This window comes from Gallinula chloropus (genome assembly GCF_964237585.1).
Source record: "Gallinula chloropus genome assembly, chromosome: 13".
In the NCBI taxonomy this organism is placed as follows: domain Eukaryota; kingdom Metazoa; phylum Chordata; class Aves; order Gruiformes; family Rallidae; genus Gallinula; species Gallinula chloropus.
In genome coordinates, this window is record NC_140098.1 from 3,096,611 (window position 1) to 3,111,101 (window position 14,491).

Here is a 14,491-nt window from a genome sequence, read left to right on the forward strand (position 1 = left end):
AGTGCCATTTTCAACTGACAAAGTCATTTCCAAGATACAAAGTGAGAAGTGATGCGTATCTGCCTATGTGGTACTTGAGATCAGCCTAGTGTGTTGGAAAGCAGAAGACAAGTTAATGCTCTGCATAGGAAGCAGATGTTTTTCATTCATTATGCTCCTGGTAAGAGATCACTGGTCAAATTGCTAAGCCTGAATTTTACAGCTGCATCTTCCCCTGCTTGGAGACCAGCAGCCTGTATCATTAAGTGAGCACCTACTTGTAACCAGACACTACCACAGTGCACGGTTCTGACACCCGTACTTTCTAATGGAAAGAGAAGACATACATATTGCTACTAGTCTGAGCTAAACCTCACAGTAGGCAGCTTGTAACAACCTCATAAAGAGATTAAGAACAATTACATGAAGTGGCTTCATAATGAAGTTCAGGATCCAAACTGACCCTGAAGAGCAAATCCAAGAAAAACATCACTTTATATTTTAACATATGCATGAAGAAGCTCCTCCTAGCCATTCTTGAATCCTTTTCTGAGCACGGAGAGAGAACACACATCAACAAGTAGAAATTTAGATAAACACTGAAAATGTGAATTTTCTTACAAGATATCCAAGACACCTTTTTGGATGGAGCATTTGTTTAAGAGTCAGGATGGAGACATCATCTTCTGACTCTGTTTTTAAGTAAACAGGACTGCATCAAAAAACACTCAGTGCAACACTGATTCCTCCTTTACTGGAAGAATTCACAGTATTCTGTTTTGTAGAAATTCTAGGCCAGAAGGCAAAACAATGCTATCCAGAAAATTCTGTATTTAAAAAAAACCCAAAACCACACCATACCAAACCCTTAAACCTAACTTTTAAAGTTTTTCCACTCTATTTCCTTGAAAAAGAAAACGGATTCCAGTATGAATTTTTGTGAAGTAATGCCTGTGCTTCTATTGGATGTATTTGTGATGCTGCTCACCACGTTGTATTTAATGGATCATGTGGCTAACAGTGTCATTTACAGTCTTCCCAGGAGAATCAAAGAAGATTCAGTATTTCAAAGTCAGACCTTTTTTTTTTTTTAATTCCACACCTGACAAAATTTCTCTTGATAAACACCATTGGTAACATCAGCAACAGGAATATGGCATTAAGTGCAGCACTTTAACTCTTTGTTTTCTAGAAGAGAAATTTTAATTTAATTACAGCCTGATCTCTAAACAGATTCAATGGATGCAACACTACAACAGATCAGAATCAACTACCACTGACAACCCCACACAGACAGAATGAACTGGCCCATCTCCTGGCAGAAAAGTACAAGCACATGGCCACTTACTGAGTCCTTCTGGTAAGACCTCAATCTCACCACCACCTTTGTCCACATCCCCACACACAGGGTATCCCTAAGCAATGTCTTAAGAGCATCATCCATATTCCCAAATCTTCCCACAACACTCACTCAACCATGTGTGCTTTTCCCCAGTTCTTACCTTTATTAACTCCATGCTTTCACCTCACACCTAAAGCACCTGGATACCAAATATACCAATTGCCTCGAGGTAAGACTCACAACCTACAGCTCAGGACATGGCAGGGCATCACCCACCCACTCTGACACTTCAGCTCTAAAATTCCTTTTCAGTCCAGAAGTCTATGCTGCAAACCACAGCTTAAGGCATTCCTGCCCATTACAGCGTACCAGATGGGAGAAATCTCCACAAGAGCCAACACACCACAACCACTTAGCAATAAAGTAGTTCCATGTGCTTTCTGCTACATGCAACCTTTCATCAAGGCCTCCTCATACATGGTTTTTCATTAACTCCTGCATCTATGAAGTTTGCCTTGTCAGAGACATAGCCACAAAGAACTCAGACAGGGTCAGCTGCTTTGATGTTTAACCCCTGTGCCATTGCCTTGCATAGCAAGGGCATTTACCAACTCCACTTACTGGATTATCAACCGATCAGCCACGATACTTGGCATATCGAGTTTATATTGGTGCCTTTACAGATGAAGACAATGGGGTTTGTACTTTAATATGTCCATTTATTAAACAGGAAGTCCTTCACAAATGATTCCATACTATATTGATCAAGATAAGTGTTAGAAAACTACCATTTTCCCTACATACAAAAATACAGACTTTTACCACTATGAAGACATGATCAGAAGAGTACCATGAAAATCCAGAGAGCTCAAATCTTCAAATATCAGAAAGGAAAAAAAAAAGACAGAAAGACAATTAAAAAAATTTACAAAAAGTATTGTGCCCATATACAAAAGACTGGAAAAGTAAAATGACATTTAAAACTGATAAATACACCGTTTAAATTATGCTAGAATGGTTTGGATTTTGAAAACATGACTGCTACCTGTATTGCAAGACATTACAACTCTTCAGCTTGTGTTTTCTGTTTACACAAAAAGCAACAGAAAAGAAGCACACAACATACTGAATAATCACTATTGGTGTAAAACCCAATTGTAGGTTACGTCTTCTTGTAGAGTTACCTTGCCTTTGAACCTGGTTAAGCATTAACAGCACAACTGTCACAGACAGAGCTGGAAGATGCTACACTGACACAGTAAGTCACAGCTGTCGATACTGAGGGCACAGTGATAACAGCTGGTAGGTACCGCTGCAGAAGCATCTATTTTATCAGCTAGCCTCATGTGCAGTTTTCAGAACTTCAAGAACACTTAACCAAATAATGTGAAATTGCTTCATGGCTGTAAATTTTCTCTACATGAAAATTTGCTTACTTGTAATATTCCTCAAATCCTTGAACAGGATTTGGTGATTAATGGGTACTAGATCTGCAGTCCCCTAAGTCAATGGGAAGTTTTGCCTGAGAGAGGACAGCAGTCAGGTTCTGCATTCACACACAGAGTAAGCTTGTAAGGTTTTTCCTTGGCAAAACATTACAGTTTTTCTTACTTCAAAAGCAAAATACCAAGGGTATTACACAGCAGACTTGTGCTCATATGATAAAAGGAAAATTGCATCCTTTGCTCAGCCCTAGATGGAATTCAACTAATATTTCTGAGCTGTTCACAATTACAAATCTGTCAGTATAGGATCTAGATCCCCAAGAGATAGAGTCTTTCAATCAGGCCTGGATGCTCCTTCATCAGACATCGTAAATTACAAGCCAGAATCACAATGTTTAGATTATGCCTGGTTGAGAATCAGCACTGAGGATACAGACCTCCTACACTGAGCATCTCTTTCCCCAAGTCTCAAGGAAAGACATTTAGAGTACCTTCCAGCTCACATCAGCAACCACCTTTCAGGTAGCAGCCAAAGGCAGAGCAGAACTGGTACAATCTTTCCATTTGCCACGATACCAGATTTACTATGTAGTTCACAAAGGGAAAGCAATGACTACAGTAGCCATAAAACTGGTCTTAGTGGAAACAAAGCACAAGAAGCCAGAGATGCATTTAGTGACTCACATTTAAAAAAAAAAAAAATAGTGTTTACTGGTTTACTAAATTTACAACTGTTTTTGTGAGTGACAAGTGTTTATACCACACATGGAAGGCACACTAGGTGAAGCAGTTTTTCGGTATTTGTTTACAATTCTGTGAAAAAGACATAAAAAGTGTCAACTTTCAAATCAAAATTGAGCATTATGAGAAATAAATACATACTTTACTATTTTATTGTGGGTTCCTGAACCCTTACAAACTTCAACATATACAAATAGTTTCAAAATTACACTAACACAGAAGAGAGTAAGTCTAGACAGATATACTGATTAGCTAATTCCTTTGTTATCTTATGCCATGTGTTGCGTCTTACGTATAGAAATCATTTAAAAATGCAATGAATTGGCCACAATGTATAAATCAAAATATTTTCTTACTCCAGGACTGTGATGTGTGAGTTAAAGCTGGATGAACTGTAGTGCTAAAATAGACTCTCTCCCTCCACAATATCCAACAAGTAGAAACTGGTAAACATTCAAGGTTGAAGTATAAACAGTAGAAAAATGAAGGTAGCAATTGTTGCAACAAAAGGGTGCTAGCCAGAACCACTTCAACCTGTAGACATCAGGATAAATGTTATATTACTGAAAATATTTAGACAATAGTACTTTTGGGATTAAAAGGTTACCAAAAGTGATAAATCAGCCTAGTTAAGAGAAGGTATTTTCTTTCAAACACATGAAGGTTTTAATTAAATGTCTATGGAGACATCTGTCCAAAGCAAAACAAATACAATACCCTGAAATTTCCCATATTCTAGACAATAGTCTGTGACAGTCAGAAGAGGCAGATGGTCATATTTCATTCTGTTACTTACATCCAGATGTTATTAAAATAGCTGTAGGGACCAGCCCCGATCAAAAAAAAATAAGAAAGAACCCAGATACTCCATTAATATGATCTGGCTATTGCTTTTTGAAATGTTCCTACATCCTCATTCTGAATCCAAGAAAATAGTTTCCATATCCTTCCATATATGCTAACTGGCATTTTAAAATTTTACCCATGAAGTCCATGGTATACAGATAAAACCTTCATAGTAAACACAAAGCTCTATGTTATAAATATGTCAATCAAGGTAACTATGTATATTGTATATAAAATTAAATATCTTCTGTTTGCCAAGTATAATTTAAAAAGGAATATCTGTGGCTAGTTATAAAAAAATATTTATTAACCCATAGAGATTAAAAGGCAATTTCACTTGCTCATCCATCCAGCACATCTGAAAGAACTGCACTGGAATCTGGACAGGTAACTTTACCTAATCACATTTTCATGATAAATAGACAACTTTCATTTCTGGGCACATATAAGAACACTTTTGAAAGCTGAATATCCCAAAAGAAAATTAGATTGTGTTCTATACTCTAAATTAAAGGCTATCATAAATCACAGTGTAAGCAGATTTTTTTAAAAGATTATTTTTATAATAAAAATGGTTAAACTATAGACAGATTTTAAAGAGACAAGCAAAACCAAGACCAAAACAACAAAGGAACCTTTTCAGGTTAGACAGCACTGCTCTGACACTGTCAAACAGATCCATCCAGGTGACCAAGTGACTAACAGGAAAAACAATAGAACAGGAAAAATTAAAATGTCATTCAAAGATCTCCTTACAATTTGTACAAATTCATTTTTAACAAACTCCCTCTCCTAAAATAAAGAGAGGTATATGGTATAATTTCTACAAAATATTTCCAAACATTCTGCTGGGTTCTGTACCTATTTCATTTGCATTTTTAAATTCTTTAGTTGCCATTACAATTCTCACACACATCTCTACCTGCAGCTTTTTGAGCTTTCTTGGTTCTCCACACAATCTGTTATTTTATGCTATAAACAACAACTAAGTACCATTTTTCCACAAGTGCTACATGAAGGCTTTACTCCTTTCAGTGGAACTGAGCAGAAGTTAGTCTGCAGTTATCATTTCTTCTAGAGACACATACAGCCCTTCTGATGCAAACATCTACATCACGCAGGTCTCTCAACCAACTGCTACACTTCAGCTGAGCAGCAGTTACTTGATAATCACACTGAGCTGTCAACATGCCTCAGCTTTCCAGATGCACCATTAACAACATAAGTTTAGAACCTCCCCAACGTACTTTGCAGCCGGCACAGCTGGAATAGAGAGACAATTCTACACCTACTTTTACTACTGATTCAAGGTCTGTCTCACCTCTACAAAGTGCAGAAGCAAGCTATCCTTCTGTGGCTGGGGATTACTAATGTTCACATACCATTTTGAAAGCACTGGATTATTAAGGGGGAAGTTTAGGTCTCTCTGCTTCTCACTCTTTATCCATGATCAGATTGTGCCTACCTAAAATATATAACTACCTGCTGAAGGTGTTTGGCTGCAGGACTTTCACCTTAAGACTTGTTCTTTATGCTGTGATTTTAATGTACAAAGCTGTTGAGTATCTCACCTGAGTAAGAGAGGATATTTTCTTCTACAGCATTTAAATTGCTATTAAGTTGGACTTTGGATTTGTTTTAAAATTATGTCCTAAAACATGATTCTTATATATTTAGGGGTTGCCCTTACAAAATACAACAATTAGGAATGTTTCTGAAGTTGTCATGAGACCAGAAAATAACAAATATAGGACAAGTAACTAAGGAAGAGAGAGTAAAAAAATTAGTTGTATTAATAAAACTATCTATTAGAGAAGCATCTGTTGTGCCTGCATATCCCCAGAATAGCACAAAGGTGACAAATTATCAAATTTGTTTACAGACTTTTTCCACAGAAAACTAGTGGTTAATTCATAACAGTCCACATGCAGTTTCTAGCAGATCAGTTCTCCTGCTGTGTTCCACAGCATTTAAGAACGAGTAATTTGCTGCGTTAGGATAGAGCAATCATCATATGGTACAAAATAATTGGGGGGGAAGGGTGAAGGTAAACTAAGATTATCTTGAGGAAGACAGTCATCTTTCCCCAGTTTTCCTCTCCTCTTTCTAGGATCAACAGCAACGGTGAAATACAAACAGATAAGAGAATTAATAGAATGTATCATGAGATGCACAATGAAACATATGACAAAGCTTATGAAGCAGCACCCCAAATTACTGATTTATATAAACTCATATCTAAGAGACATCTTCTAAGCAAATGATGAGAAGCTGCTTCCAAGGCACAGCTCATTACTGACGCCATGCTTCTGGACACAAAGCACAGGCTGAAATATAGGCATCAAATGTCTATAGTCAATACCTTGTCTCAGAAAACTAGGTGGATTAATCTCTAATCCTCTCAACCTCTAAGCTTGCAGCATGCCAGCTAGCTTCCAAAGTCCTAGAGGAAAGGATAAATTTTCCCCTGTGCATCCAGCCCAAACATCATAAGCAACAGTAACGGGGAAGAGTACCATCTTTAAGCTAAAGGGCGCTGGCAACAGTGCTCTTTCTTATCTCCCTTACACTGAAGCAGACACCACGCAGATCAATGCAGAAGGCTTAATGAAAATTAAATATTAAAACATAAGACAGATGAGGCATGAATAAATGAAAGGAAGAAGTGAAGAGTAAGGAGGAATCAACTTTAAGAAGCAATGAAACTGTCAAATCAGCTCTATTATGGTTGTAGAAACTCCTATTGTAGGCAGTTTGCACATCATAAGAACATATAATAAACTTGAACTAGGGCTAACAAAACTGAGCATACATAGCAGTAAGAGGAAAACATATATTCTTATAACACTATACAACAATTATTATGCTGCTGCTCCAATCACATCTTACTGTTTAATCTTTTAATGTCTGTGCATAGGCCGCAAAATTCACCATGATTTCTACATGCAGAAATACATGGAGATTGCATATCTGAGGGCTTAGTTTGACAAAAGAGGACTAATCAGAACCATTACAGTTTTGAGCACCACATACCTACATGGTTCAAGTGTTTAGCATTAATTTAGTATTATTTACAGTTGGCTTTGAGTCCCTTTGTGGAGCTAAACAGCACTCTTCAGGGCAAAAAGAAATTATCCCGATACACTCAGCAATTACAGGCAATGCTGGCTGGGAGAAGCAACTTAATGTCACTTTTCTAAGCAAGTTTAAATAAAAAACCTTTCTATCCATTTTCTTCCTGCAGCTTTTTTTTTTTTTTAATGATTACTGCAGTTTGGATAACAGTCTACCATTATCTATACTACCACTTCTTTAATAAACCATGTAAAATTGAGTCGGGGGGTGGCAAATCAAACATATATATATCATATAATCTTAATGTTTCAAATTTAGTTGTCTTACAGCTACTTTATTTCCCTTGTATATAATCCAAATACTAAGCAATTTCTCTGCAGAGTAATAAATGCTTAACTTACATTTTTAGAAAGTTTATATTGTACAATGCAAAAATTGTCTTTGGTCCCTAAAATAAGGAAATGGTAAATTTATGGTTTTTGTTTTACAGAGTATATCAGATAGTATTTCTTCAATTATTATTCTCTTTGAATCTACCCTGAAAGCTGTGCTAAGCTCAAGTCATGATGTGAGTAATAAATAACAGCATGCTGTTCTCAGCTCAAGAATACTTATGTAAAAGTACTCAAGGTCATTTAGGTATACTACACTACATGATGAAGTAATACACTATTAGAAGCATAACTGTATCACTCTGCATTTGTTATTCCAGCTAAAAGGTACAAAAAAAGTTTTTCATGATCTCACTCTAGAAGAAGCTCAGTGAAGTTATCCTTTTATTTTTTTAGGTAAGGAAAAGTGTAGGGATTTGAAAGGTACCAAATTCATACACTTTCAGACACAGTAGATTTCCCACTCCTCTAAAAAAAAAACCCAACCCAGAATCAGCAGAGAGATTACAGAGAGCATAACTATTTCATTCCCCATCCTTAACCAGCCAACAGAATATGCTCCTAGTTCAAGAACTTTGTGATGTATCACCTCACTTCCATTTCTTGGATTTCAGATGAGGGTTCTGCTCAAAGCGTGGATCTTCTGGAAGACAACATTCTGTATTTGATTAGGGGGAGTTGTTTTGCTGGTGTGGTGGTTTGGTTTGTGTTTTGGGGTTGGTGGGGGTTTTGGTGTTTTGTTTGTTTACAATCTTTATACAAACTGCTTTAAAGCCAGTTTACAATTCCAGTCTAAGTATGCTTGTGCTACTTTAAAAGGTTCTTTTAATAATTGCCAATATTTACAAACTCTCCTTGCAAACTTTGTCAATACTAGGCAGAGTGCTGAAAAACAACAGGGCTATAACAACTGTACTGGCAATAACAAGCCTAGTTATTCCATACTACATTAAACAAGGAACTGTAATTTACATCTCATGAATCACACAGTTATCCTGGTGAGACACCAGAGATTGGCTTATATAGTTTGATCTTTTTTCAAGTGTTGTTCCCTTTGGTGTTAACTTGCAATGAAGCACAGTAATATGTTACTATAGTAACTGGTAAACCACTACTCATTAAGAAAATGCAAGTTTTCTTCAACATCATTAGTAACTCTTTCTGAATTTTAATCTCCATCTTCGTCACTAAGGTGAAACACACTGTAGACATCAGTAAATGGAAAATACATCAATTTTGTCATCAGTTTTTCAGACGTCGAAATAATTCTCTGTTGCTTGATTCAAACAGCATCAGCATTAGGTCACCATCCCAGTTCCCTCTGGAATTCCCTCAGGAATTTCTATTCATCATCTGCTCAGTATAACCTCTTTTACATAGTTAAAGGTGATCTATCTGCAACATGTTGCCATTGGTTATTATGACTCACTCCAGTGAACTGCATTATCCCTTTAAGAGTACAACTACATAAGAACACAATGCAAAAAGTGTTTGAGTCAAAGGTGATAAATTCAGGCATATGTGGCATAGAGCTGGGTACAGAGATTGCTCTAGAGATCTTCTCCCACACATTTTCTTTATGAATGACAAATAATGGATTAGATAAAAACATCAAATCAACAAAAATATCAAAGGAGATCTTCCTAGCAAGATTATAATACTAACCAATTACTCCAGATTTGAGTTTTGAGTAGAGAAAAATATGCTTCTCTTCACTGGAAGTATAGCTACAACAGGAAAAGTTCAGTTAGGTAAAGCTATTTCTAAGCAATTCAGTACAACCATATCATCCTGCAGTTAGCTAAATTTGTTTTCCAAAAAAACATCAATTAAAAAAAAGTTTTACCTACTCCCAACAGTTTCCATTTTAGAAGAAACAACCAGCCTTCCAAAAAGGAAAAATTTCTCTTAAATGAATCACAACATTGCAACCTTAACAACTTTATACACACATCATAATTTTTTGCTACTTCTTGCTTCTCAGAAAGGTTGAGCCTTAAAAATAAAAGCACCATGAGCAGAATGCAAGCCTATTGGATGACAACCCCTTCTTTACTGTGCTTCTCAACCCCCTTTTCTCCACCCTCCACCTCCTGACCTAATTTTTGTCTCCATTTTGGAATGAAAAATAAAATTTATCCCAACATTAGCAGGCAACCACATTCTTGCACCTGATGCATTATGGTGACCATTCCATAAACATGCTACCTTTGCATAAGGTCAAATCTGGCCAAGGTGATGCATGAACTCAGTACTACAATTTCAAAGTAACCTATAGGGTAACTGTACCTCAACAATATATCCACCAAACAAAAAATGTGAAGTGATTGTCCATTTCAGCTAAGTGCACCAACATTGAAACTGCAGGAGATCCTACAGATGAGAACCGAGCTGCACTTCTAAGGTTGCATGAAGATGGATACAGAGAATTTGCTGGACATGATACATGGCTGAAGTTATTGCTATTTGCCCCTCACTTCCTTTTTGCATGTGCTAAATTTACTTTTGGTGGAATTCTTTCCTATATTAACCATCCAATGTAGCGCTGGTCTTAGTGTTTAGAATAGACGAAGAAACAGTGACAGAACATGGATATTCAGAGCTTGCACTCAGGAGAGGGAAGAAGTACTGTGCAGTTAATCCAAAACAATAACACACTTCAATACATATATATATTATATATTATATAAACTATATAATATATTTATATATATGTGGACATCTTAAAACAGATCTTGCTTTTGAATGACCAACATTTACTGCCTTCATGTCAACAGCTTCTGACTCAATGCATCTCTGCACATATGCGAGGCTGGGCATTCTTTGCCACCATGTGATCTTCCTTTTCTTCCTTAAATACAGAAAAAACCCTTTATTCCACGATGGAGTTAAGCACTTCATTTCCCTTTGCAGTCCCATTTCCATGTCGCTTTCACGCATCCAGCCGCTGAATCTCGGGGCGATGATCCACTTCTCTGGACTCTGTCCGAGCACGGATGTAATCACTGGTCTGACGACTGTTTTGTTGTCTGCTGTTCATTCGCCACTTTTTAATAGCTAAATATGTGTTCACAGCATACACTGCCATTGCCAAGAAACCAAATATCTACAAGAAGTAGAAAGAATTGTCAAAGGCAATTTTTGACAACAAGAACAATAGCAGTTTCACAATAAATTCCTCAGCAGCTTAGTTTTCTACTTTATTTGCACTGACAAATCATCACGGTGTGTAAACTGATGTTGTTCTTCAATGAATTAGAGAATCTGAAAAAGCAACTAAAGATCAACGGTCCCAGAAAACAAAGTTCTCTGACTATAAACATGACAATTAAATCCTGCAATGCAACTTCAGTAGAAGAACCTCTTGTAAAGAAGAATACAGCTCTTCATCCAATAGTTCATTCCTCAGGGTGCACATAATAGGGAATGAATAACAAGAGAACAGATCACCAGCCCAGACCATCAGCCTGGAGAAAAAGATAATTTGCAGTTCTTCCTACATCCTTCTGCAGAACTGTTGTCTGATTTTCAATGTCCAGGTTTGGAAGAGGGGAAAAAAAAAAGTTGCCGACTCAAGCACAAAATTAATTTGCATTACATTATTGTTCTAGACTTAGAACCTTGAAATATTACTATACTCACTCCACAGAACAAAAATTGTCTGTAATGAGCAAGAAGAATTCGGCAACTATGTGTAAGCAGCTCCAAACTCTTGTGAATTTTTGGCTTTATCTTTCCAGCAGGTCTGCAATACAGAGCAGTATCATCTAAGCTAGCTAGAAAGAAAGAAGCATGGCAAGTTCAACTGTTAAAGTGTTCTCTGCAAGTAATTTTTCTGTTTGCTCTTGCCTGAAGCCTTAAGATAAACAACTCAAAGGATGTCAATACTTTTAAATCACAATTATCTTACAGCCAGCTGTAAAATTAGAAGAAAATTATGATGGCAACATGAGTATTCAACAAACGAGGGAAAAAGTTTTAATAGAAGGTAAGAGTCAAATATAAAGAAGCTCAAATTCTTACCACAGCAGCAATTTCTGCTCCAGTTTTATGGTTTAAAGCAGCAAGTACTACAGAGGCAATGAAAAAGAAGAAAGTGCTGAGTCCAGTGTTGACCAGATCCTAAAAAAATAAATTCATTAGCATTACTAAACAGCAATTCTTTGCTTGCTTTCATTGCATGTGATGAAACAGAAGAAAGTTAAAATATCTTCCCACTTTTTATGCAGTTTACCCCTCATACAGAAGGCGGCAAATCTTGTTACACAGGAAACACAGCATGTGTGCACCTTCGCCTGTGAACCCAAGTCAAATAGCACGTACACATGAAGCACCAGTGCAGATTCTGGATGGATTACCTCCATTTCTACTGGGTTTTTTAGACAAGTCCTGCCATAACTATGACAGTAAAGAATGAGTAAACATTGTTGAGCATGAACAATGAGTAAAACCTCATTGTTCTACCTCAGCTGGCACTGAAATAACCCAAATACCAAACTTAGCATGCCAGGACCCCCTTGTCCTCCTCCACATCACAACAGTGCTTCATACACTGCCCAATAACTACCATGTTTTTTTCTATAAATTCTTTGAGGCCTTCACTGTAGACAACCACCTGTCCTATGCTATTTCTATGAATGACAGCTGCCCATATTATGAGAATACACAGATTTACATATTTGTTGCATTGAATCGATGTCTTAAGCAGACATTTTAGAACACATGTACAGCAGCATCCCAGGGACACCTACATTCAGGGCAAATTCTTGCTTTGCTCCAAGCACAGAAAAATGACAGGCAACAAGCAATTCAGTTCTATAAATGCTGCAGATGTCAGTGTTCAGATGATCATGCTGCCATCCTTACATAAAGCAGGGTCATTAATGTATCACTGGAATGTAAGTAAGAATACTGAATGGCAGGTATTAGCCCAGCATTAATTACATTAATACAAGACTGTTTGATCAGACTTCAGGAAAAAAAATCATCAAGAGTTTGTACTTTAAAATAATAGACAAAACAGTGCTAGATTCATTATGGACTAAGAGTTCAGTGTGTCACTTGGGGCATCTTTTACAATGTTTTGAAGCATTTGATATGCACGTACACTGTGCTATACATTCACTCCAGAGACGTAGAATATAACAGGCTGTTGTAACAACTGAAGGAAAGGTAAATTCAAGGAGCAAGGAGAGGTGTGGAAGAACCAGGGAATGGCAGTTTAGCACAAATATCCTGAAAGACCATGAAACCAGTGAGAGGTGAATACTCCTGTATGGAAAGCAGACCTGTATACATATTTGCTGCACAACTTAGCTTTGAGTCAAAGGAAAAAGAACCCAACACTAACAAGAATACATTAAACATGTCAACTCCCACCATTTAAAAAAAAATAATGGTTATCACCACTCTTTAATTCGAATTCAAAGACAAATCTGTTCTACTTCACTCTTCCTTCACATGCCAGCCAGGTTCACTTCCTGTCCCTACTCCTCCACTTACGATCATTTTTTTTTAAATTTTATTTTATTTTTTCTCCAAATTGGATCTTGAAGTGCCATAAGAAGTTAGGCTTAGAAAACTGAAGGTATAAATCTAACCCTATTCTCTGTGTATGAATCCCATGACTACGTTCCAGCTACATCGCACAAAGACTTTGAAGAGACCGTCGTCATCCAGCCACCCCCAAAACATCTGTTTTTCTAGCAGTGCCTGGATAATGTAACAGTAAAAACCGAATGTTTCTGGCACCGTTATTCACAGGAAAAACTACTTTGAGGGTACTGACTATGGGACAGATGGTTATCAAAGTTAGGGGTATCTGCAGATAAACTGTAATTGTATCACTGTGGCCTGCTCCCCAACTGAAAGGGGGACTGGCCCTAGAAATTCAAGAGGCTTACATTGCTCATTGCTACTTCCACCTACACGTTCAGATTTCTTAAGCCCGTAGACCCAAATTGTCTTACCAAACATTAAGGGAACAAAAGCAAATTGTGAGCCTCAAACTCCTACCACCTTTTCATCTGCCAGTGTATAATTAGAGAACATAATTAGACTGCATAATTTTATCTCTGTTCAAGCTAAGAGAGATAGATATTATCTGGTACTCACAGCACCAAAGTAGGAATTTTATTAGATAGTTATTGCAGTATTAATAACTTCTTGCTTTGCAGAGATAAAGTTAGGAAATAGGGGCAGTAGAAAATAAATGGCATTTCACAATTTCTCAAAGTATCCTCCTCTCCAACTTCAAGTTTAGCAGCTCTAACTGTGCTTTACGAGCTGTCAACAAGAGCTGTGGTTCTCATCTGCACAAACCTTACCAGGAGGGAAGTCTCACTGTATATGACAACAGATACCAGACTCAAAAGCATGCTATGCTTTTATCAAGTCTCCAAAGTAAGCGTACATGTCACCATGAGTGCTGAAACTAAATACTGAGGAGAGGACACCTTAAGTTCTTGAATAATTTATTAGAAAATAAAAATAATAAAATTAGTTCAAACCAAGGTCAAATTGTGCATTTTACTATCAGAGCACATTGGCCACCTACACGAATGACCTACAGAATGGAGACAAAATCCTAGCAGAAACAGCTCAGAAGAACTTAGCAATTACAGTAGGTAAGCATCTCAAGATGTGATGCCACAAAAAAAAAAAAAAAAAAA

The 14,491-nt window shown here is 37.0% G+C and overlaps 1 protein-coding gene across 1 annotated transcript in view; it reads right to left on the reverse strand.

The window, feature by feature from the left end:
• Positions 1 to 10,752: 10,752 nt before the first annotated feature.
• Positions 10,753 to 14,491, reverse strand: part of CMTM4 (CKLF like MARVEL transmembrane domain containing 4) — a gene marked incomplete at both ends in the record, with an annotated part of 30,394 nt that continues 26,655 nt past the window's right edge. The window contains 2 exons of the mRNA XM_084270160.1: positions 10,753 to 10,926; positions 11,844 to 11,942. Coding sequence (XP_084126286.1) covers positions 10,753 to 10,926; positions 11,844 to 11,942 — 273 coding nt within the window. The remainder of the gene's footprint in view (positions 10,927 to 11,843; positions 11,943 to 14,491) is intronic.